At 38.5% G+C, this 23,303-nt stretch overlaps 1 protein-coding gene across 1 annotated transcript in view; it reads right to left on the bottom strand.

Annotated features, from left to right (window-relative positions):
• Window positions 1-1,496: 1,496 nt before the first annotated feature.
• The window catches only part of LOC127647835 (synaptic vesicle membrane protein VAT-1 homolog), a 45,647-nt gene continuing 23,840 nt past the window's right edge, over window positions 1,497-23,303 (bottom strand). The window contains exons 3-6 of the mRNA XM_052132323.1: window positions 22,394-22,564; window positions 18,915-19,004; window positions 9,562-9,803; window positions 1,497-7,585 (exon numbers count right to left, since the gene is read on the bottom strand). Coding sequence (XP_051988283.1) covers window positions 7,334-7,585; window positions 9,562-9,803; window positions 18,915-19,004; window positions 22,394-22,564 — 755 coding nt within the window. The 3' untranslated portion in view covers window positions 1,497-7,333. The remainder of the gene's footprint in view (window positions 7,586-9,561; window positions 9,804-18,914; window positions 19,005-22,393; window positions 22,565-23,303) is intronic.

Genomic DNA, 23,303 nt, shown 5'->3' with positions numbered 1-23,303 from the left:
AAAACCAACCAAACTACTATACAGTGTTCCTTCTCACTTGTAAACAACGCTGCTCTTCCGGCTGTGACACACGCTTCAGTTCTCAAGTGTTTCATATGCCAATGCGATTACATCACACGGCATACTGCTCCAGACTGGAAGCATGATTTAAAGTTTTTATTTTTAAGTACTTAAATATTTATCTTTTTCACACCAAAAGCGATCATGTTGTTTCAGAAGACATTAATTGAACAGCTGGTGTTATATAGATGATGTTTAGGCTGACTGTATGTGATTTTTGAGCTTCAAAAGAAAAATCTCCATTCACTTACATTTTAAGGACCTACTGAGCTATATTTTTTCTCAAATGTGTTCTGCTAAAGAAAAAGACACACACATCTGGGATGGCATGAGGGTGAGTAAATTATGAGAGAATTTTATTTTTTGGGTGAACTATCGCTTTAAGAAAACTCGTGCGTTAGACAACTATGTAAAACCATTAATTGCTCTTGGCTGGATAACTTTAGGATATTTATAATAAAATATGAATGTATTATAATCACACAGTGAAGACCTGCAATCGACGTGAATGAAAGAATGTTTACTTGAACACTGTTATAAATGTTAAGCAAATTTCTTCATTTGTTTCCTTGTTCTTATTTTATTACTGACGGTTTCCTTGTCTTGAATAATTGAGAACTTGAAACAATGTTTACCCAATTAACACATTCGCTTTTGCATTGAGAATAATCAAATTCACTGGTATTGGTTCCGACTCTTGAAATGTTGACCGTGACAACATTGCCTACAATGCGCATGCTAGATCTCACTGTTAAAGCATTATGAAAAGTGAAGGTGTGAGCACTACTGATTTACACCATTCAAAAGACCTTATCGCCAATGTGGTTTTTGACGTGTATAAACGAGTCTGTGAGGGGTAGACTTACCATCTATTCAATCACATCCAATTTCCCAAAACAAGTGTTTTTCGTCAAATGAAATGGAAACGTTTCAATGTTTAGTCAGGCGGAATAACAGTAGCCTAAAACTCATTGTATGGAGGACCAAGTCTGCCAAATTTAAAAATGAACACATTTGCAAATAAATGTAATTTTTTTTTTTTCATACAAATTCATTTCCAACGTGACACAAAAACTATTATTTTTACTTTGTTCCTTATGTATTTATACATTTATTGCAAATATATTCATTTACGCGTTTTTTTTTTCTTTTTCCAACAAAGTGTCTAAATGTTATATGACACCAATTTTAAAACTGAAGTCAGAAATGTAATGTATTAAACTAATCAGTGAGAACATGATATAATGCTTTGAGAAGCACACTGTGGGCAGTAAAGTGTATTTGAAAAACTACTGATTACACTAATTTTATTTCCTCAGCAGATTGAAATGAAATCCCATTTACTAGATTCAGTGTGCATCTGTGTGTTCCTCTGTATGTGTGAACATCAAAATTTGGCAACACCTTCAATAATGACTCCATCAACAACAAGCATGTTTATTTTTTAGTTATGCTCTTTAATTAGTCCTGGAAAACATGTAAGGCAAAATGGTCACATCACACACAGAAGCGTTATGAACTCTACGGTCCTCAAGACCACACGCAGTCCAACCAACCCAGAGTCAAGCACAGAAACAGCAGCACTTCAGATTCTCAAAATGACATGGAGAAAGTTCTGATGGAAGGTTTCAAAGCACAAACAACAACAAACAACCCGCAGTGCTTCTCTGACGTGTGTGGAGGGGGTGTTGACTTAATGCCTACGGATAGGGGTTTTAAAATGTATAAGCCAATCGGTAAACGGGCACATCAGCTGGTACCTCTGCTTAGCTCTTTAGTAGAAAAGTCAAGCAGAGTGCAAACAGCGCCTTGTGCAGTCACAAAAATCGACATTTTTGAAGTCACCATGCATCTTTGTTCCCTGTATGCATTTGAATGCACATTAAAGTGCATCATTGCCAGTGTGTTGTGTGTAGTTTCACGTGTTTCAAAACCAGAAAGACTCCCTCTCTTCCATGCACCACAAAGAGTGTTGGTCTCAGTCACCATTCACTTTTATTGAATCTTCCATATAATGGAAGTGAAAGGTGACTGAGGACAACATTCTGTCTAAAATCTTCCTTTGTGTTCCATAGAATAAAGTCATAAACATTTGCAACAACATGAATTTAAAGACCAAATTTTCATTTGAGTGCACATCCCTTTAATTTCAATAGTTTAATTTAATTAGTGATTTTATTAATTATATTTCTCTGCTGGCACATACAGGCATACTAAACTGTGAAATATAGGCATACTAAATTAAAGTTTTGAATCTAATGTCTAGACATGTTGTTCAGCGTTGTCCAAGGCTGCATGTGTAACCAGAATTCTGCACTCTGCAAACCTGAGGGGTGTTTCCTGTTCTGGGAAAGCTATTGGATTGAGGGACTGAGAAAGGAAGCAGCTTGGCTCTATCTGAGCCTCTCTCTAGCTTCCAGTCCCACAATTCCATATCCGCTTGAGGCACTCACACCTGCAGCTGAGATCATTGTGGAGCTGTATGCACTCAAAAAGGAAAAGGGAGAACACTCCAAACCAACTTCTTATGACGTCTAAACCTTGAGAGATTTAATGCAAGCATTTCCAGCCCAGATGTCATTGTTATTGGGTGTGTGTTGCCTGCGGTCGCTGAACAGACCTAGCGGCGATTAACGTTAGCCATGCAGACAGAATTAAAGAACCGCAGAGGGATGAAATCTAATCTACAGCCACTCTGATGTCATAAGCAGCTGAGTTCCAGAATCGGAATACTGCTGTTGGAATGCATGTTAAAATGACACCGCAGGGTTTGGTCATGAACTAGAATGTTCAGATGACCCACTGGATTTTTACGGTTATTGAGAAAGTAACTAACAATAAATCACTGCACAACTGAACTGGACGAAGCTGTTAATACCTGACAAAAAAGATTTGTGGCCTAAAATGACTCAAACGTCACTCACGTAAATGAAGCTGCATATTATTTTTTAAATTAGCATATTTTTGTTTTTATTACTAATAAAAATACATCAACATCTTTGACTTTTTTTTACATTTTTTTTTTATTGAGAAGCAAAATGAAAAGGATAAAAATACTTGTTTTTAGAGGATATTTCTTGAATTAAGCCCTTCTTAGACCACTGGCATAGAGGACTTGTTTTTAAAATTCCAGGTTTATATTCCAGGTTCATAACAAGTTCAGCTCAATCGACAGAATTTGTAGCATAGATAACCAGAGAAACTAATTTTGTCTTGTGCCTCATTTATTTAAATTATAAAAGCAAAAATCGCGGTTACATTATTGGCCCCATTCACTTCATTGTAAGTGCATTACTGTAACTGCGATTTGAGTTTCTTTTTAATATACGAAGGATGAGTCGCAATTATCTTTTGTGGTAATCAACATTACGTCACAAATGTTGTCGATTAAGCTCAACTTGTATTGAACCCAGAACATTACTTTTGATGTTTTATGCTTACAACACGAATACAAATTTCCCAAATGGTTAAGAGAAATAAATGCCATTCAAGATATATTCTCTGCAAACAAGTATTGATATCTTTCACAAATGTGCTTCAAGTTCTACAGATGTTTTTACAAGACAAAAATACTGATTAAGAAAATGATTTTTGCAGTGTAGTTTGTTCTGGCTGCTACTGGATCTTTTTGTTGGGTTACATTAGCAAATATGCCATCTATCGACCTGCCTAATAACCTATGAACACACAAAATACACAGCAGTGTATCCGTAAACAACAGTGCACCTGATCTGGTGGTGCTCAGATAAGTGGGAAAGAGTTATCAGCCCTTCAAGACAGCAGAGCTGACACAGGGTGTAGGGGAGGGACTGGCATGTATTTGCGTGTAAACGTGCATGAGGCAATCTGGTGTTGGTCTACGACTGAGGCACAGTGAGAACGAGAGGTTTTGCATGGATTTGAGCGAAAAAAAAAAGTTGGAAATCAGTCAGCACCAATAATATCCAGGGCGTAGTCGACCACACACGACAGGAGCGCAATCACAATCTTGATATTTTAACTGCGAGGTCACTTCAACAATCACCAAAGAAAGTTACGTAATTTCATCTTTCATTCTCTTTTTTTTCCTCAGTACAGTAAGCACATTTATAGCGAAGGTCACGCCTTCAGGAACGTTTGGCACACTTGGTCAGGACCAACGAAACATGATTCATCACATTTTAGAGGAACTGCAGCAAAGCCTTTTGAACTCAAACTACTTGAGTGCAGACAACAAAAACAAACAAACAAATGAGATCAAACAAAATACAAAGAGGACAGATTTTTTTTTTTTTTTTTTCACTGAAGGGTTAGTTAGGTTCACATGGTGCTCTGAGTCACCATCCACAGAAACACAGGAAGAGAAACAGTGGAGAATAACAAAAAAATAAAAAAATGAAAATTGAAACTCAACCTCCAGATACACAAATCAAACTGGATCGGAATTCAGTTTCAGGCCGTAAGTGTGAATGGGGTGACTCTACAGACTAGTATGGCAGTGCCACACCCACTCCAGTGCATTCTGAGCCAGAATAGTTAATGGAGTGCGAAATTATCTGCACGTTATATACGGATTATGTAAACATGAGCATGCATCAAACAATACAGCCTTCTATGCATGTTAAAACACTTGTTAATGGGGGATAAAGAGTGAGATTGTTGGTGGGAGAGAGACAATGCAACTGAATGTGCGGAAACTGAGGGCCTGAGCAAAAATGTGGAAGGGAATCAGAGAAACGGTGGATTGGGAGCAGAACTGCCATCTTTATAAGTGCAAGCAGAGTGTAAACGATAGCAAACCAACACAGGCAATTCATAGGAGTCTGAATATTTCAGAGTGATCATGAAAGTTGGAAATTGATACAGGAGAAGAGTAAGAGAGACTGTTAAAATGCCATCCGGTAGCATATGGTAGTATGAGGGAGGTAGAGTGATAGGAAGAAAAAAAACATTTGAATTCAAATTTGACAACAGACCTGAGGACAGGCGGTCATATACAGAAACGAACATACGCACTGACTCATACACAACCAACACACTTATACAAGAGGGGTCCGGTTTGATTCATACATAAACACTAAGGTAGATCACTGAAATGAACCACTCAGTGCAAAAAGGAATAGAGAGTGGTCAGCAGGTGTCTTGAACGCTTGAATGATAGCACTGCAATGCATATAATTCACCAGCAGAGGCAGTAGATAACTGCTCTCTGACAAATAGGTGGGAGGAGCCAGAGGGTTTAAGTGACAGTCTCATAGCAGCAGCAGAGGGAGTGGCCAGATCCCTCAGATATTTAAACACCCTAAAATAAAACCTCAAGAAAGGATAGCTGATTTTCATTTGGGGTGGACTATCTTTTACAATGTTTTAAAGCTGGTTTCGTGATTTTCTTTCTTACGTGGAACAGAGGAGATATTAGGCAGAATTTTAGCCTCGGTCACCACACCCTTTTATTGCATATTATTTTCTATACAATACAAGTAAATGAAGACTGAGACTGAACCCTCTGCCTGAAATCTCCTTTTGTGTTCCAAGAAAAAAAGAAAGTCACAACAGGTTTGAAACACCATGAAGATGAAAAAGTGATGACAGAATTTATTTTTAAAAGGTTTTCAAAGCATAAGGAGAAAGAAGCTAGCTGTGATTAACAATGCTGCATGTTTGTGTCTATCGGGTATGTGGGGGTGAGACCTGACTGTCATCTCTAACTGGCCTAACTGCTGTTGCTATGCCAACCATGATGACGAAAAGGGTAACAGAAGGAGAGAAAGTGGAGTTAGAAGGGCCAGACAGTGCAGATCATATTTAAATGTTATATGCAGCGAGTGTGCTGCAGGTCAGACCGATCGGATGGTGATCAGTCACGGGAATGAGGGGAGGAAAAGCACCAGGATCCTGTGGAATCCTGTAGGAGGTTCAGGAATGAAAGGCCACTCCTGTCTTTATCTGACCCGTTGCTTCCACATCTTAGAGTTTATACAATGAGAGTGAGAGAGAGCGAGCGGGATGGGAAATGGCTGAGAGAATATAGTCTATAATTGATCCTGCTTGCCAGCTAAGCTCATTAAAATCCTGGCACTTGCCCGGTCTAATGACATGACACATTGATCAGCTAGCCACTGAAGCCTGAGCCACCCTCATGGTTGTTCCCATCAAGCTTAAAAAGGTGTTGACGGGGTTCTTTAATGCCAATATGGGTTATTTGGGGTGCATCACAGAAGCTTCTTGTCCCTCTTAGCCAATCAGAAACTACCCTGACTCCTCCAGCGTATGGGGCAGAGTGCATATCAGTGAGTCTGGTCCAATGGGAGAACAACATTAACAATGGGAATGTAGGTGGGTGCACTTGTTTTGTGTGCCAGTGGGCACAGAAAGCTCTTTCACTGTTCGAACTAGCAATCGAGCACACTTTTGATGACGTACGGCAAATCAAACAAGTGCACCCACTCCAAAACAAAAATCAAAAAAGGAGGGGTTTGGCAAAAAGGGCTGTTTTCACAGAAACGGGGCTCCAGCATAACACAGGCTTTAGCACGTGAACCCCAGGGAGTGTTCGACTGTCTCACAGGCAAGTACTCAAAGACACGGAGGAGTGTAGAGAACGAATGTGGGAGTTTTTTTTTTGGTTTGTGTCTACAAAGATAGAGATTTTCAAATGGAATACAATACTTTTATAGTGCATTAGTTTGGCAGGAGTAATAGAGAAAATGGTAGTATATTTTAACAGGGTGCTGGATAAGATTATTTACCATGTAATTGAAGATGTTGGTTGAGTAAACACTGAAGTGATAGTTATAAAAAGGATAATACTGCGCTAACACACCTCGGTAGCGTGCAGTCATACGAAAGAGTTAGAAAGGGCTCAGCAAAACGCAGAGGAACTGGGAATAAATACTACCAGGATACAATAGAACAATTAAGTGGTGTGTTCCCTTGCTGTATATGTGTGTGTGTGAACATAAGGTGTTTCTGAATGATTGCAGAAATGTGGTTTTAATGTCAGAGGAATCACCTGGGGTTGAGCCAATTAAACAATACACCCCCCATATACACACACACACACACACACACACACACACACACACACACACACACACACACACACACACACACACACACACACACACACACACACACACACACACACGCACGCACGCACGCACGCACGCACGCACGCACTCAAATGACACACACACACACTCAAATAACACACACATACACACGCAGACCACTCCCAAAACCCCTGACACTGACACAAAGCACATCCACTATTTTTTCGGCCTGTGGTTCTCTTTCAGTTCTCCTCTTTCTTGGCTTCTTCCTTCTCATCCACTTTCTTTTCCTCCTTCTTGGTCTCTTCCTTCTCCTCCTTTTTCTCATCCTTCTTGGCCTCATCCTTCTTCTTGTCCTTCTTCTTGTCATCCTTTTTTTTCTCCTCATCTTTCTTGGCCTCCTCTTTCTTCTCCTCCTCCTTCATGGGTTCGGTGGTGAGGATGATTTTACCGATGTTGTTCCTCTCCTGCATCCTACGCATGGCATCACCGACCTAAAAGAAAGAGAGAGAATTTGAGAGAGAGTGAGGAAGGGACCCACCGAGAGAGCAGCTTGACTGGCCATCTGCTGTGGTAAGAATATCTAACAAGCTGTTGAAAGTTGATCTAATACTAATTTCACATGCATACAAACACCATTTATGAGATCATATATGCCTCCAATTTAGTGGTTGACTGATGTCAACCTCAGTCAGTAACCATTCACTTTCAATGCATATTTCCCAAACAACCTAGCAGGCCTTGTACAATTGCCAAAACTTATTTTTCTCCACTTTCAGTGGCCACATTTGCATATACTTTTTCAGGAGGTATACGCTGGACTCAACTGAACATCCTAGAAAAGAAACGGATTGTTCAGAGCAGCGCACGCTTATTATGCACGTCCCTGGCATTATAAAAACTGAAAGGAATTTACTGTATGGAGAACTGAGACTTCACCCGTAAGCGATAAAGCGATAGAAATATGGGCAAGCAGCTGAATCTATTCGCATAGACCCAGAGAGAGACAGAGTGTGCGCGATACAGACTGAAGGACTTGGACATTCAGCGAGCTATCCAGGTATATGTCTAGAGACTGAACGGCAGCCAGAGAAATAATAGTTGAGGTTTTAAACTTGAGCAAATTTTTTTTAATTGTCAATAAAGTTGATATGAGTTGAATCTGCCCATTTTATCCTATTATTAAAATTCCACTGGAAAACAGTAGAAGATTTTGCCCAAATTTTAATTACAACATGTCCACTGATATTATGGCATGTTTACATATACTTGCATCCATAATTAATACAAATGCATCCAATTATTCAGATTTATGAAAACCGTTGATGTTGTGGTTTACTCATACATTATGTGTGTTTGCAATTTTTTGTTCAGTCATATCCATTTCTTGTTGTCTTTGTTCTTCTCTTGTTTGCATGTGTAGTAAAAAAAATAAATATACAAATCTTTAGGCCATTATAAATTTAATTTTGTAATTATACAAGTAATTGAGTAATAGCAAATTGCAGGAAAAAAAAAATAAAAAAATAAATTATATTTTACAAATAATGTAACCCCCCAAAATAAAAATAAATAAATAAAATCTGGGGATTTGAAATGTGCATCATCTATTGATGGGGGAACTACCACTTGTTAATTGGCAAAGCAGGCACAATTTGTTGCCAATAATCTCAACATAGCCCAATCTGGATAACATCAGTCTAGCACTATACACGTAAAAATATAACAGAGCATATATCTGCTCTCTTTCCCTCTCTGGCTGTGGTATGGAGAGCAAGACACTGAATGTCCAACAGATCTCAGCTCCTCTCTGGTCACCTGTCTACCTCTTGCGTTTTGTTCTCCCTAATTCACCTCTCTACCTAACAACCAGCGCCACGGCAACAGCGAGCCATCTCCTAGCAACGGGAAAAGCAACTGGCCCTAACGATTGACTTGTGGACAGAGGAGGACAGAGAATGAGACAGGAAACCAGAATTTCCTGATAAGAAAATCAGACAAACAGATTTATGAACAAACAGAACGCTTAACAAATGTGAAATTTGATAATTTTGTTTTACAAGACTGCAAAAGTACTTTTTAATCCTTTAGCATACCTTTAATAACACAAAAGTGTGATGAGTAATAAAAGCCCAGATCGATCACATGTCTCATTCACCGTGACTTACTGTAAGCAGGAAGAGACGTCTCCATAGCAACAGGAGAGAGAAGAAAAGACAGGAAATAATAGAGAAAGATGGATGAAAGAATGAGTGATTGAGAAAGAAAGCTTGATTAAAGAGGTAGAATGACTGCAAGGCATGGATGGTGACAAGAGCAAAAGAACACCCACACACATCGATCTGCTCAAGGTAAATATTAGATGGATTTTCAAACATTCTGGCACAAATGCATAAAGAAATACTTTCATGTTTTTCCAATCACACATGCAGCAGTTCAAATTCCCACTGTCACACAATATATTATTCACCTGTTCTAGATGGTAGGTGGAGTCAATTCGGGGCTTGATCCTGCCCTGTCGGTACAGGTCCAGAATCGCCGTCATGGCCTGAGAAATGAGCTCAGTCTCAGAGTCCAGGTATCCCAGATGAAACCCGCACACAGATCGGTTGCCTTGGATCAGGCTGAGGGTGTGTACAGAGAACTGCTGGTACCAGGTCTTAGCCACGGCAAACAGGTTCTTCTTCTGGCCCGCCAACATGTTAGCGGCACCTGCCAAAAATATAATAGCAAAAGACATAATTAGAACAGTTCATGAATTCTTCTAATCTGATTGGAAAAGAGGCACTCCAAGAGTGCTGCCTTTTCGTATAACAGCACTGGGATGCTTCACTGTTTGTATCACTCCACTTGCTTGGCAACACAATGTCGATCCTTCTTTGGGTTCATTTTCAGCTATTTTGGTTGAAGCAAAAATAGAAAATAAAAAAAATAAAATAAAAAAAATAACTGGCCATATTGTGTCTAAAATGTAAGTAACTCGATATGAATTCCTTGTTTATCGAACTGTTGTATAAAATCATTTTATTAAACGGCCATTGAATAGATTTTTTTGTGATAGACCGATATACCAGCCAGGGTGATTGATTGGCCGATATTTGACCATTTTGCAATTATCTGCATTGGCCCATAACGGCGTTCACTTGGCCAAATTAATAGAAGTGTTCATTTTCTCTCGTGTCAAATCCAAAATCTTCAAATAGATTTGACAATGGATAGTCAGCACTTTGTTTTCAAGATTGATTTCTTTTCAAGTTTATGCAAATTTGAGAAAATAATATTGCTGTGGGTACATTGTATTGTTTATCTGCATTTACAGTGGCCATCCTGCCCTCTAGATATTGGAATCTGTATCAGCCACAGAAAAACCCATATCGGTAAACCACTAATAATTTCAATGCAAATTAATATTTCATGCCCATTTATTGGGTATGTAGTCTTGCAGCACAATAAAGTACAGTCAGCTTTATAACGGTCATTGTCGCAAAATAACCCCGACAGGGTGGTTAGGACTCCGGCTCAGATGCTTTAAACCCAATGTCACACTTGCACTCGAGCTGTGGTGCTAAATATCAGCAGAGCTGCGATTTGATATTTAGTACTACAACATGATTGTAACTAGTTTCAATACAAATGTTTTTCCAAAATGAAGTCAAAAAAAGATTAACTGTTGTGTGTTGAACAGACTGGAAGCCTGTCTGGCACCCAGCAAACACAGACAAGCAGAGTAATACAAATAGTAAAGCATCCCAGGGCTGCAATACTTTCATCAGTGTTTGCCCAATCAAATTAGAGGACTGAAATTCAGTTCAACGGCCCTATTGCTTGTTACATTGCTTTATTATATATCGATACATGGGGATCATGGATAAGGATCCAGTTCCAGGATCCAGGTGCTTGATTCTGGCAATGGATTACTATGATTTATAGGTCCAAGAATGTAAAGCTTTTTTTTTTTAATTCAGGTTTCTGAATTGTGAGCATGTTCTTGAGTATGAATAAGTGTTTGTGCTAGTTCATTTTCTGCATGTAATATGAGTGTGTGGTTCACCAACGGCTGAGTTATTACTTAATGACTCCCAACAGTGAGAGTTCTTCATTTACAGAGGAATGACATGCTTCTCTGTCCCTCCTTCCCTCTTGCCTTCTCTTTCCAACACTGCACTCTTTGACCCGTCTTCATTCTCTCACTGTCCGCACATCCTCTCACACCATTTCCCAAGTCTACCACTCCCTCTCTCACTCGTTTTAGTGTTTCTCCACACGATTATCCTCTCCCTTTGTCGTTGTCTTTTGCATGTCCGCTCTTTCATTTTCATGCTCCTCTTTTGGCTGTCCAACTCTCTACACTGATCCCATTTCTATTGCTCTGTTCACTTCAAAAGGTGATTTATTCGCATGAAATTAGAACCCCATATATTGCCAAAACAAAGGATATAAACACAGGGTAAATTATGTAGTACTTAATTCACTGTAGAAATATCAGAATCTTTTTTTTATCATTATTATTATTATTATTATTATTATTATTATTATTATTATAAATAATAATATTATTATTTACATCAGGGTTCAATCAATGAATCACAATGACCTATCCAGTCATTTGTGATATAAAGATTGTTTCTGATAATTAAATCACTTGAGCAGATTTGTAAACCCATAATTAGAAAGAACTGATTTAAGAGTGATTTGCACTTGATACAATCACCATAGATTGAGAGCACCTTTAACGCTACCCAAAAGCAGTATTTAGCTCTTTAGTATTGGGAATTTCTTAATTTTGGGGGGTCACCAAGTTCTGCAGAGGAACTCGACCCATAACTAGAAAAACCTAGAGTAGAGTATTATGAAAAACATCAAAATGTTAGAAAACATTATAACAGATGAATTTGCCTCTGTGGCATTTTTGCCCCAAAAGTTTTAATATCTGGGGCAATTTCTTCACTTTTAGTGGCATTTTGGCAGTGAGCCTTGGCTAATTTCTGACCCTGCTCTGTGTACATTTATTCCTCCTCTAATGCTACTATAAAGCAATGAATGTCTCTCTCTCTCACACACACACACACACACACACACACACACATTCACACAAAGCCAGCTCTGAGTTGGAGTGAGATTTGGACCTGACCCAGTCTGCTACATTCGGACACATTCTGGGTTCTGCGTCAGATAGAGGAGCCATTGTTCTGATAAAGCAGGATAGAGGAAGAGAGTGAGTGAGAGAAACTGGGAGAAGGAGATGGGACAAAGAGAGATTGGGTGGGACAACAGACCTCCATGATTTTAAGGGGGTCTTGTTCCAGGTATTGTGTTTAAGATGATTTACTGTCATACGTCACTGTCAAGCTATTTTATCCAGTGTCAACTGGGGTTTATTCAATTTTTCCAGTAAAAAAAAAAAAATTAGCTCTACACGGCAAAAAAATAATTTCTTAATATTTAAGTCAGCTCTTTTTTCCAGTAAAAATATCTAAAACACCCAGAGAACTAATATTACTTGAGAAGCAAAGTTTCAGGTTCAATACAAGTTAATCATCAGCATTTGTGGTAGGGCTGCACGATTAAAGCAAAAATCATAATTGTCGATTATTGCTCTTGATATTGTAGTCGCGATTATTAATATTGGTTAAAATACCACGACGTCACAAATTAAGCAACTGTGTGGTTCTTTGGAGTAGCAGATATCAATGGTGGATATGAGCTGCGCCCCAGTTTCTTTTATGCATCTTTTAAGCATTGTATTGTATATTTGTTCAGGGAAGGCAAATAAAAATATTTAAAATTGATATATATGGTATAGAATACATTGAATTATTGCTAATAATTACTTACTGCTTAAATTATTAGTCCATGTACAGTAAATAATATGGCATATTCAATATTGATTTAAATTGACCAAGTTACTGCGTTCAGTAAGCCCTTTAGTGGCGGGACAGGGGACCATTAATACCGTTAGATCTTCAAATGGCGATCTTGTTCATGAAAGATCATCGTTAGATAATTTTTGGCCTCAGTGGTTGCACTTTGGAATTAAAGTCATTGTTTGCACAGGTTGCACTGATGAACAGAGTTTGTGCGATTTGTGAAAATGTTAAGTTACCAATACCAGCTGTGTGGCAAATGGGTCTTATAAGAGCAGACGTGATAAAGATGGTGATTCCTGAAATATGCCATTCATGCCATATTCTTTGTCTACACCTCCAAAACACACTTGGCAATAAAATAATTCAGCTTAACTGTTCTATTTTGTGCAAATCAAATTCACATTGGCTTACTTAACATGAAAAAACAAATCTGTCATTACATTTTTAATAAACTGAACACAGAAATAGAGCAACACGACAAACTCTCCCATTACATTGACTGCTGTCACTCACTGCAGGTTTACATTGTTTGAGATCTGCATTTCGACGTGAGCTCAGTAACGCTCCACACAAATTTCTGTAATCTCATGAATGCTCAAAAAAAAAAAAAAAAAAAAAAGCAGTTTAAATCAGCATAACAAATCAATTATTTACACCGCGTCTGTGCCTCAAATAGAACGGGAGCGCTTTAGTTTTGTTGTGTTGCTCATTTGCAGTGTATTTAACATAGTAAAATACAGTATAAATTGGTGTGCTGCGCGAACAGAGCTAGAACATAAAGCATGCATCTGGGCATTCGATGGTTTAAAACTTGCGCATTAGTATCAGTTGCCATTACAGATAGGATGGAGGACTAATCTAAGTGGCTCTGACTGGCCATTGCCATTTCATTGCTCAACAGACACATTAGTTATTGGTTAGAATATTCAACCACTGCAAAAATACGTTGTAAATAGAAGCCATTGATGCAACAAGAGCAGACTTAAATTGAACGCTGTAATTGTCAGTTTTCACGATTACATAATCATGGCAGCCGTAATCGTAATTAGTTTTTCGATTAATTGTGCCGCCCTAATTTGTGGTACTGTGTCATGCTGACAAATATTTGGCCAATTTTTTGGAGGGTTTTAAACATAAATGTGAAGCTTATAATTTTATTAAAGCACTTGCATTAATTCTTCTGTTAAAACGCATGTGTTATTTGAGCTGTAAAGTTGATTATATGGTCATTTTTACAGTCATATTAGAGAGCATACAGCATATAGAGAGGAGGTGCAGCGGCTAACGGACTGGTGTAGAGCCAACAACCCGTCTCTGAATGTAGACAAAACAAGAGATGGTTGTTGACTTGGGAGCACAGAGTGACCGCTCTCCGCTGAACATCGACAGCTCCTCTGTGGAGATCGTCAAGAGCACCAAATTCCTTGGTGTTCACCTGGTGGAGAACCTCACCTAGTCCCTCAACACCAGCTCTATCACCAAGAAAGCCCAGCAACGTCTCTACTTTCTTCGAAGACTGAAGAAAGCACATCTCCCACCCCCCATCCTCACTACATTCTATAGAGGGAATATTGAGAGCATCCTGAGCAGCTGCATCACTGCCTGGTTTGGGACATGCACAGTTTCGGACCGCAAAGCCCTGCAGAGGATAGTGAGGACAGCTGAGAAGACCATCGGGGTCTCTCTCTCCCCTCCATCAAAGACATTTACAAAAAACACTGCATCCGCAAATCAACCAGCATTGTGGACGACCCGACACACCCCTCACACAAACGCTTCACCCTCCTGCCGTCTGGCAAGAGGTACCGAAGCATTCGGGCCCTCGAGGCCAGACTGTGATGGCTTAGGGAAGAAGCTGTTACAGACTCAATTCTCAGACTGGACTGACACACACACACACACACACACACACACACACACACACACACACACACCGAGTTCCACTTTAATTTTGTCACTTTATACCTGGCTGCTACCTCAATAACTGAGAACACTATATCATAGTATGTTATGTTTACATTTGGCATTTTTAGAAACTGTAATCTTTTGCACTACTGTGTACTGGTCGGCGCTGCACTGTCCCTTACTGTCTCTCACTGTGCCTATTGTCCTGTTAATTTTTAGTAATTTATTGTACCGTACCGTACTTTTTGCACACGTTTGCACATGCACTTTATACAAGTATGTTATTTAGTCTGTGTAGTCTCATGTGGTTCTGTGTTGGTCCTATGTTGTTTTTATGTAGCACCATGATCCTGGAGGAACATGGTCTCGTTTCACTGTGTACTGTACTAACTGTATATGGTTGAACGACAATAAAACCACTTCAAATGACTTGACTTGATATTAGGGTTTGTTGATTACTACATGGAATCAACATTTAGGGGGGTGTATGCTACTCCCAAAAATAGTACAGAGCAGGTGGCACAGCTGTAAATATCTACTGAGGTCTGGGAATCCCAAAATGTTGAAACAGATTTTCAAAGGATCTCAACACTCAATTTAATACACTTATTTAATGAAGCTTACTGAAAAGAAATCTGGAACGTTTCCCATTCCAAATGAAGGACCTCACTATGCTATCAAATTGCTTGAAAGAGGGGGACATCTGTAGGGAGTGACTGTAACAGGTAGTTGAATTTTGGAATACAATTCATTTTAATAGCATTAACCTTCCCAATCATAGATAAATGTAATGAAGCTCACCTGCCCATATCGCTTGAAAACCTTTTTATTAAAGGGGTCAAAATTAACTAACTAAAAATCACTCAAATTTGCTGGGAATAAAATACCCAAATACTTTATGCCATGTTAGGGCTTCTGAAGGCACCCGGCTGAAAAAACGTTATCGGACAGTACGCTGTCAGAGCCTAAGCTTCGGATTTAGACCAATTAACTCTGTATCCCGAGAACTTAGAAAAGGAATTAATACTTGTGGAGGCAAGGCGTAGATTTAAAAGGGTCAGAGACAAATAAAATATAATCTGCGCAAAGCAGAAGCTTATGCACCACATCTCCCGCAATCACCCCTGGAAAATCCTCCTTATCGCTGCTGCTAATGGTTCCAGGGCAAGATAGAACAGTAATTGGGAAAGAGGGTAACCCTGCCGGGTGCCCCTATCCAGAGTAAAATTATCAGAAATTAATAATTTTTTTTTGTACTGATGCTACCGGGTGTCTATAAAGTAACTTAATCCATCCATTAAAAGTATTCTTGAACCCATATATTTCTAAAATGTTAAAGATCCATTCTATCATATCAAACGCCTTTTCAGCATCAAGTGTGATTGCTGCAATCAGAGTCTGATCATTTGCCACTGACCACATGATATTGATGAAACACATAATGTTATCAGAAGAGTTGCGGCCCCGAATAAACCCCAACCTGATCTATAAGACATGTCATAACTTTACTTAATCAGTTAGCCAGAATTTTTGACAATATTTTTATGTCTTTAACTTTCCATTCTTTAATGATTCAGTATAAACCTCTAACAAAGTGGAGCCAGTTCTGTAGCATAAGATTTTTAAAAAAAAATCTATTTTTTTGCTCCGTCATCAGCTTAGGGAGTTCTAATGGTTCCACAAAGTATCTAATATCTTTATCAGTGGACGAAGATGTGGAACTATAAATATCAAGATAGAAATCTTTAAAAGCATTATTAATATCAATGGCTGAGTTAAATATTTTACCACCAGCAGATTTCACTGAGGGAATGGTAGAACAAGTCCTCTGCTTTATACATCTAGCCAAAAGCTTCCCTGCTTTGTCCCCCAACTGACTGTCTGGCCCTGAATAGCCAAAACTCCACTTTCCGTGACAAAATAGCAGCTTGTAACATCACTTTAAGATCTATAAAATAGTCCTGATCAATGTTAAGTTTGTAAATATTAGCCAAAAATCAACCTTTGCCTCTGAATTTCTGCTAAAATAATAATGACTCTTCCTAATTTATCTTTAATCTGTTTGAGACATTTGAATTGTAGATGTTTAATTATCGACTTAATTACTCCCCTGCTCTTACTTGAACCAGCACTAAAGAAAACACCATCATATTTATTGCTTATGTTTTAGAAAATAAATAACCTTTTTATGGGGTGCCCCAACCTATTGACATTCCATGTGGATAGGGACAATCCACTCATTAACATTTGACATTTTGAAAAAAAGAAATATTTTACATTAGAAAAAATGTATTGTGTGACAAAAACTAAATTATAAAAGACACATTCCAATATTAGAACAAACCCTGAACTTCCTTAGAACAAAAAAAAAAGCAGAAAAAAGAAAAATGTGCGCATTAACCCCACGCATGACAGTGCCAACCAGCGTCCATCCCTCTAAACTCAAACAGTCCATGTACGCCTACAAGAGCCCCGGCGACAGCTCAAGCCCGGTGCTTCTATACAAATTCTGTGAGACAGAATTACACAACAGAAAATAATCTGTAAAACAAACTCCAGCCAATAGAAGGGATAAACACATAGAAGTGTAGATTCATCCACAACTGTTCCAAAGGTTTGCTATTCCACAAAACAAACTCCAGCCACTAGGTGGAACCAGAACAAAAATAAATAAATCAGGAGTTCCTCAGACAGTCAAGTGAATGTTCAGTGAGTCAGGTCCACTCGGCTGCAGACAGTATCACACAATAGCTTACTCGATCCATTGACTTTATGAAGGACATTGCTTGCTGTGAGCATGTAAATATTTTGCGGCCATCCTTAATATTTACTCTCAATTTGGCTGTGAACATCAGTGTGAATGGAACCTGCGAAGCGACCTTCCATTGATGTAAGAGTTTCTTGCATTCCTTGAATAGAATTCGCAAATTCTGGGAAAAAGAAAATGTGATTCGTCCAAGAAAGCCTTCCTTTACCCCTCGCTTTGCGTAACACAAGATCTTTATCGGATGATCTCAAACATTTGGCCAGAATTGATCGGGGCCTGTCTCCCTCAGCGGATCTACGAGCCTGGACTCAGTAAGTGCACTCGATTTCCAGCTTATGGCCAGTTATGTCGAGCGGACTCGGAAAGAGCAATGAATTTCACCATATCAACCTTTTTCATTCTCAGGAATTCCAACAATTCGGACGTTGTTTTGGTGGCTATGATTCTCTAAATCTTCCAACATTTTCCAAACGCGTTGCAAGTCTGTCTTGGTCGCTAGCTGTTTAGAAGCTAATTCCCCCTCCAATGACTCCAGATAATTTATCCGTTTCTCAACATCTCCCATTCTTGTAACTATCTCAGTGAATTTAGTCTCCATGGCAGTGATCGATCGACGTATTACAGCAAGATCTTCCAAGTCCGCTACGACCTTCGCCAGCATTGCTGACATGCTTGAAAGCTGATGCTGAATCTCTCCCATCGCACCGGCCAAACAGAGTCCCTGGTCTGCGGCACTGTCTGGGGTACCACGCAAATGTCTTAATGTCTCCAGAGCCCGAGGTTTTTTAATTCTTTGACATATTGTCTTCATAGAACAGTTACCAGGGTTTATAGAATCTCACCGGCTTATGACAAAAGTATTAAAAACTAGCAAAGTGCATAGCGCTCGGTTCACACTTCCAACCCTCGCATGGCGCCATGGGACTCCCCAATTTTTTGCCTTTTTTTTTTTAAAGAAAAGGAGGGACGAGTCAAAGTACATTTTTGTGGTAATCAATATTATGCCACAAATGTTGTCGACTGAGCTTAACTTTTTGCTAATGGGGTAATAAACTTAATTCACAATATATTTTCTGAAAACAAGTCTCAACCTAATATCTACTGCAAATCTGCTTCTAAAGTAAATTAATCCTGATTTAAAGATGTTTAGATATTTTTTTCTGGAAAACAAAGACAAAAATACAGATCACGAAAATTAGGTTTTACAGTGAACTGATGACACTGCACTTTAAAACTGTGGTATTAGGCAAAATTTACATGAACATATCAAGGTTTACATCTTACCGTAGCTGATGAGCTTCCCCATTGGTTTCAGGAGGTTGTAGCCCTTATGGGTGTCAGAGCCTCCAAGAGGATCAAGAACAATATCCAATCCTGACAGACACAGACAGAAACACAAATGCTACGTTACTCAATGAATTCTCTTCTTGCATTTACAAATTGCTATACTTCAGTATTTGTGATGCCAAGTGTGGCCTGGAAACGGCTGATAATGTACCTGCATACAGTGGGAATATACTCAGTTTTCAAATACCTATACATTAAAACAGTGTAAAATGGTCAAATACCAGGATTATTAACCTGGTTTAGATCTTATCTCTCGCATCATAAACAGTTTGTTTGTATGAATGGTTTTCGGTCTGAGATTGGTTCTGTCCGTACGGGTGTTCCCCAAGGTTCAATTCTTGGTTCCTTACTTTTTAGCATTTACATCTTTCCACTCGGACTGCTACTAAGATCACTTGGACTTAATTATCACTGTTATGCAGATGACACTCAGATTTATATTCACTCTAAGCCTGGTCAAAATCTGGATGTTCATTTTTTTAACACACTGTATTTCTGAGATAAAAACATGGATGTCTCAAAATGTTTTGTGTCTAAATAATGATAAGACTGAGTTCTTGCTTATTGGCACTCCTCATCAGCTTCGTAAGGCTGGTTCACTAATTCTGAACATAGATGGGACTGACTTGGAGGCACAGACTAAGTTAAAAAACTTGGGAGTTATATTTGATTCTAGTCTGTCCTTCGACTCTCATGTGCGGTAGGTACATTGTTAAGAAATCTTATTTTCATCTCAGAAATATTGCCAGACTTCGCTCTATGTTATCCCTCTCTGTGACTGAAAGGCTTATCAATACTTTAGTTTTTTCTCACATTGACTATTGCAATGTACTTCTTGCTGGAGTTCCAAAAACCACACTGAACAAATTACAATGTGTTCAAAATTCTGCTGCTAGGATCTTGACTGGAATCAGAAGAAATGAGCATATTACACCTATTTTAAAGTCTTTGCACTGGCTCCGGTCAAGTTCGAGTCGATTTTAAAATACTTATGCTCACATATAAGGCACTGCATGGTCTGGCACCGCAGTATTTGTCTGCGCTTTTAACTTTATACACACCCAAGCGTCATTTACGCTCTTCACAAGCTGGTCTATTGGCAGTCCCACAGACTCGGTTGCGTACTGTAGGGGATAGGGCTTTCTCATCCTATGCTCCTAGACTTTGGAATGCACTCCCTTCAAATATTAGAGATGCACAGTCTTTAAGTAATTTCAAATCTTTATTGAAAACGCATTTTAGGCTAGCTTTTATTTGACTTATTGTATCTTTTTTTTTTTTTTTTTGTGATGTATTTTTGTTTTGCTTGTTTTATTATGTAAAGCGCCTTGAGAAGCTGCTTTAAAGGCGCTATATAAGAATAAAGTTATTATTATTATTATTATTATTAAATACATTTCAGAAATTTTGCTGTTGTATTGAATATTTTGTTTAAATTTCAGAAAATTTGTAGCTATAATTTATGGTATACATTGTGTACTGCAGATTCACTAAATGTTGTCTCTGGATATCATCAGCCATTCAGAAAGAAACCCATATCGGTTGGCCACTGTAAAAACCATCAAATGATTACACATAATTCGAGATATTGTTCCAAAACCAAGTGAGCTTCCATGCCGTTTACTCCCTACAAAAGCACATCGGACATGTCTGGTGGATGACAGTGTTCTAAAATCGAAACATACCGCCCATACACACCGCCGCTCCCTGTCTGTGCCACCCAGCTACAACTCCGGATGCAGGTAAAATTTGTCACGCCCAGATTGCAACTTGCAGATTTCCCATTAAATTCGACCCAAATCATTATCAAAAGGACATAAATTATTTACGAGCCTTCTTTATTCTTGAAGGAAAAAACCTTGGTAACTTTTGTGTGTCCTGTCTGCCACCTGAACCGCATCGACGTGCCATTTTTGATACCTGTACAATGTCCTAGCCACGACGGCGGGGAACTTCTTAAGGCAGTGTGACCGCCATAAGACAGCATTCTGAAATGGAACGGAGCATGGATTTGGAACTCATATATATGCATCAATCTCCTTGCATCAAATAAATAAAACTCCTCACGTGAAGAGAACAGCAGACTCAACTTTTAATAGATTTCAATAGTTTAACGTTAGCAAAACTAAAAGTGATAATTTAGTGTTTTGAGTTACGTAGATTAAGATTGTCAGGCACCAAGATTTTCAGACTCTCCATTTACAACTCTGTATTTGTGCGGATTTTCTTACTGTGGGATTTTGTGCCATGAACAATGGGTTAAACTTTTTTTTTTTTTAAATAGACTGTTCTTGATGGGTTAACATTGAGCTAATTTTAGTCAGAAAGGAATGTCATCAGTGATACTGTGTTACTATATTTCTACGATTGTTATGTTCATAGAAGTAAAATCAATAAAATGTTCAGTCAGTGAAAGAGCAAATCAAAAAATACATTGTTTTGTACTCCTTGTTATAAGACAAGATAACAACTTTTCATTGGGCTGCGTGTTTGTTACAGCTAACACTCACAAAACCTCACAATATCACATACAAAGATAAACCAAAATACACACTTAAAGGCAGAGTGGAAACCTACATTTCAAGATTAAATTGGCATGAGTGTTTAAACCCATAAAATGATCTATTGAACATGAAAGGTAATACATTTTTCACATACAAACATTCTCTGATTTGTGTACACACAACAGAATAGCAGTGTCCTGACAGTCATTCGCTTGATTCGTATTGTTTTTACAATGTGTTTTTGACAAACATAAACAATGTTACTATACTGGAGAGGATACTTTGTAATACAACAGGAATATGCTAGGCTTTTACACACATACAGTAATACCAAAGGAAGTGCAATTTTCAAAGACTAATTTCTAGTCATTAAAGGGATAGTTCACCCAAAAATGTACATTTTCTAATTATTTACTCACCCTCTATGCCATCCCAGATGTGTATGACTTTCTTCAGCAGAACACAAACAAACATTTTTAGAGGACTATCTCAGCTCTGTAGGTCCATATACAGTACTTGAAGTGAATTGTGATCAGACCTTTGTAGCTCCAATGTAAATGAGAGAATGTGTGTTTGGGTGAACTAAACTTTTAAGAACATTGTCCAGACCAGATGCAAAACGTTTACAGCAATTTGTCCACACTAAATTTTTGTCCCATGTGACCATCACAGCCAGGGAGATATATGATGTCCAATGTATCATTTATAAAGAAAATGTCCTGTCACTTGTTGAGATTGCACCTGGTAAGCACAAAAACGTGTCGCTGTATCGCAAGTGCCTGTTAGGACACATTGTTCGAAAACCTGCAGTAAATGTAAAAAAAAAAAAAAACTGCACAAACAAGTCTTTCATAACCCACTCATGTTTAACTATAAATTTAACACATTGATTTAATCTTTGTCTATGCTCACCTTTGGGGCTTATTTTACGGACCTCCTCCACATAATCACGTGTCCGGTAGTCGATGGGGTGCGTGACTCCGCCCTGGCTGATGACCTCGTGTTTGCTGGCGGAGGCGGTGCCAAACACTGTGACATCATTTACCGTTTTACATAGCTGAGTGGCAGCAATACCCACCCCACCTACAGAGAGAAATAAATAGAAGGAAACAAACTATGAAACAAGAACAACCAGAAATGAACATCAGCTGCTCAAACATCTAAAATCATTGTGTTTAACTATTTAGTGTTTTATGGGTGTACATTTAACGAGATGTGCAGTTAAAAACACATTTTGCTACCATTTCTACTGACAAACAAAGCTGATATCAAAGCATTGTATATTCATGCAAAGTTGTAACCTTAAAACTGAGAGTATTGGCAGCAGGTCACCAATCATAAGCTCTTTCTGTGCTCTAATATCTTAAAGATACCCTTGTCACACAGGCTACATTCTTGGTAGATCCATTTAATCTTTTACTGTGTGTGTGAGAGAGAGCTTGCATTAAAAAGGTCACTAGTACATGAACTCCCAAATAAATAAAATTAAATCTAGTTAAATAAACATCAGTAATACGGTTTAGGATCAGTCAATGGCTGAATATTTTAATACTGACAAGAGAAAAACAGCAGCAGCAGTATTGCACTATATTCTGCTATACAAGTTCAAGAGAAACTTTCAACAGTGGAAAACCAGACTTTTAAATATTACATTTTGTAAATGCAATGACTGGAATTGTTCGGTTGATGGGGGTACCAAACTGTTTATCCTGAACAAAACAGTTTGGTGAATACATGTTTACACGTCAGCTAATAATCTTGTGATTCACCTCAGAGGTGATTGATTTGGGTTCATTGCTTAAAACGTTTTTATGAAGAATAT

This window comes from Xyrauchen texanus, chromosome 8 (genome assembly GCF_025860055.1).
Source record: "Xyrauchen texanus isolate HMW12.3.18 chromosome 8, RBS_HiC_50CHRs, whole genome shotgun sequence".
NCBI lineage: Eukaryota > Metazoa > Chordata > Actinopteri > Cypriniformes > Catostomidae > Xyrauchen > Xyrauchen texanus.
The sequence above is the reverse complement of the archived record's forward strand: the minus strand, read 5'-3'. Positions and strand labels throughout refer to the sequence as shown.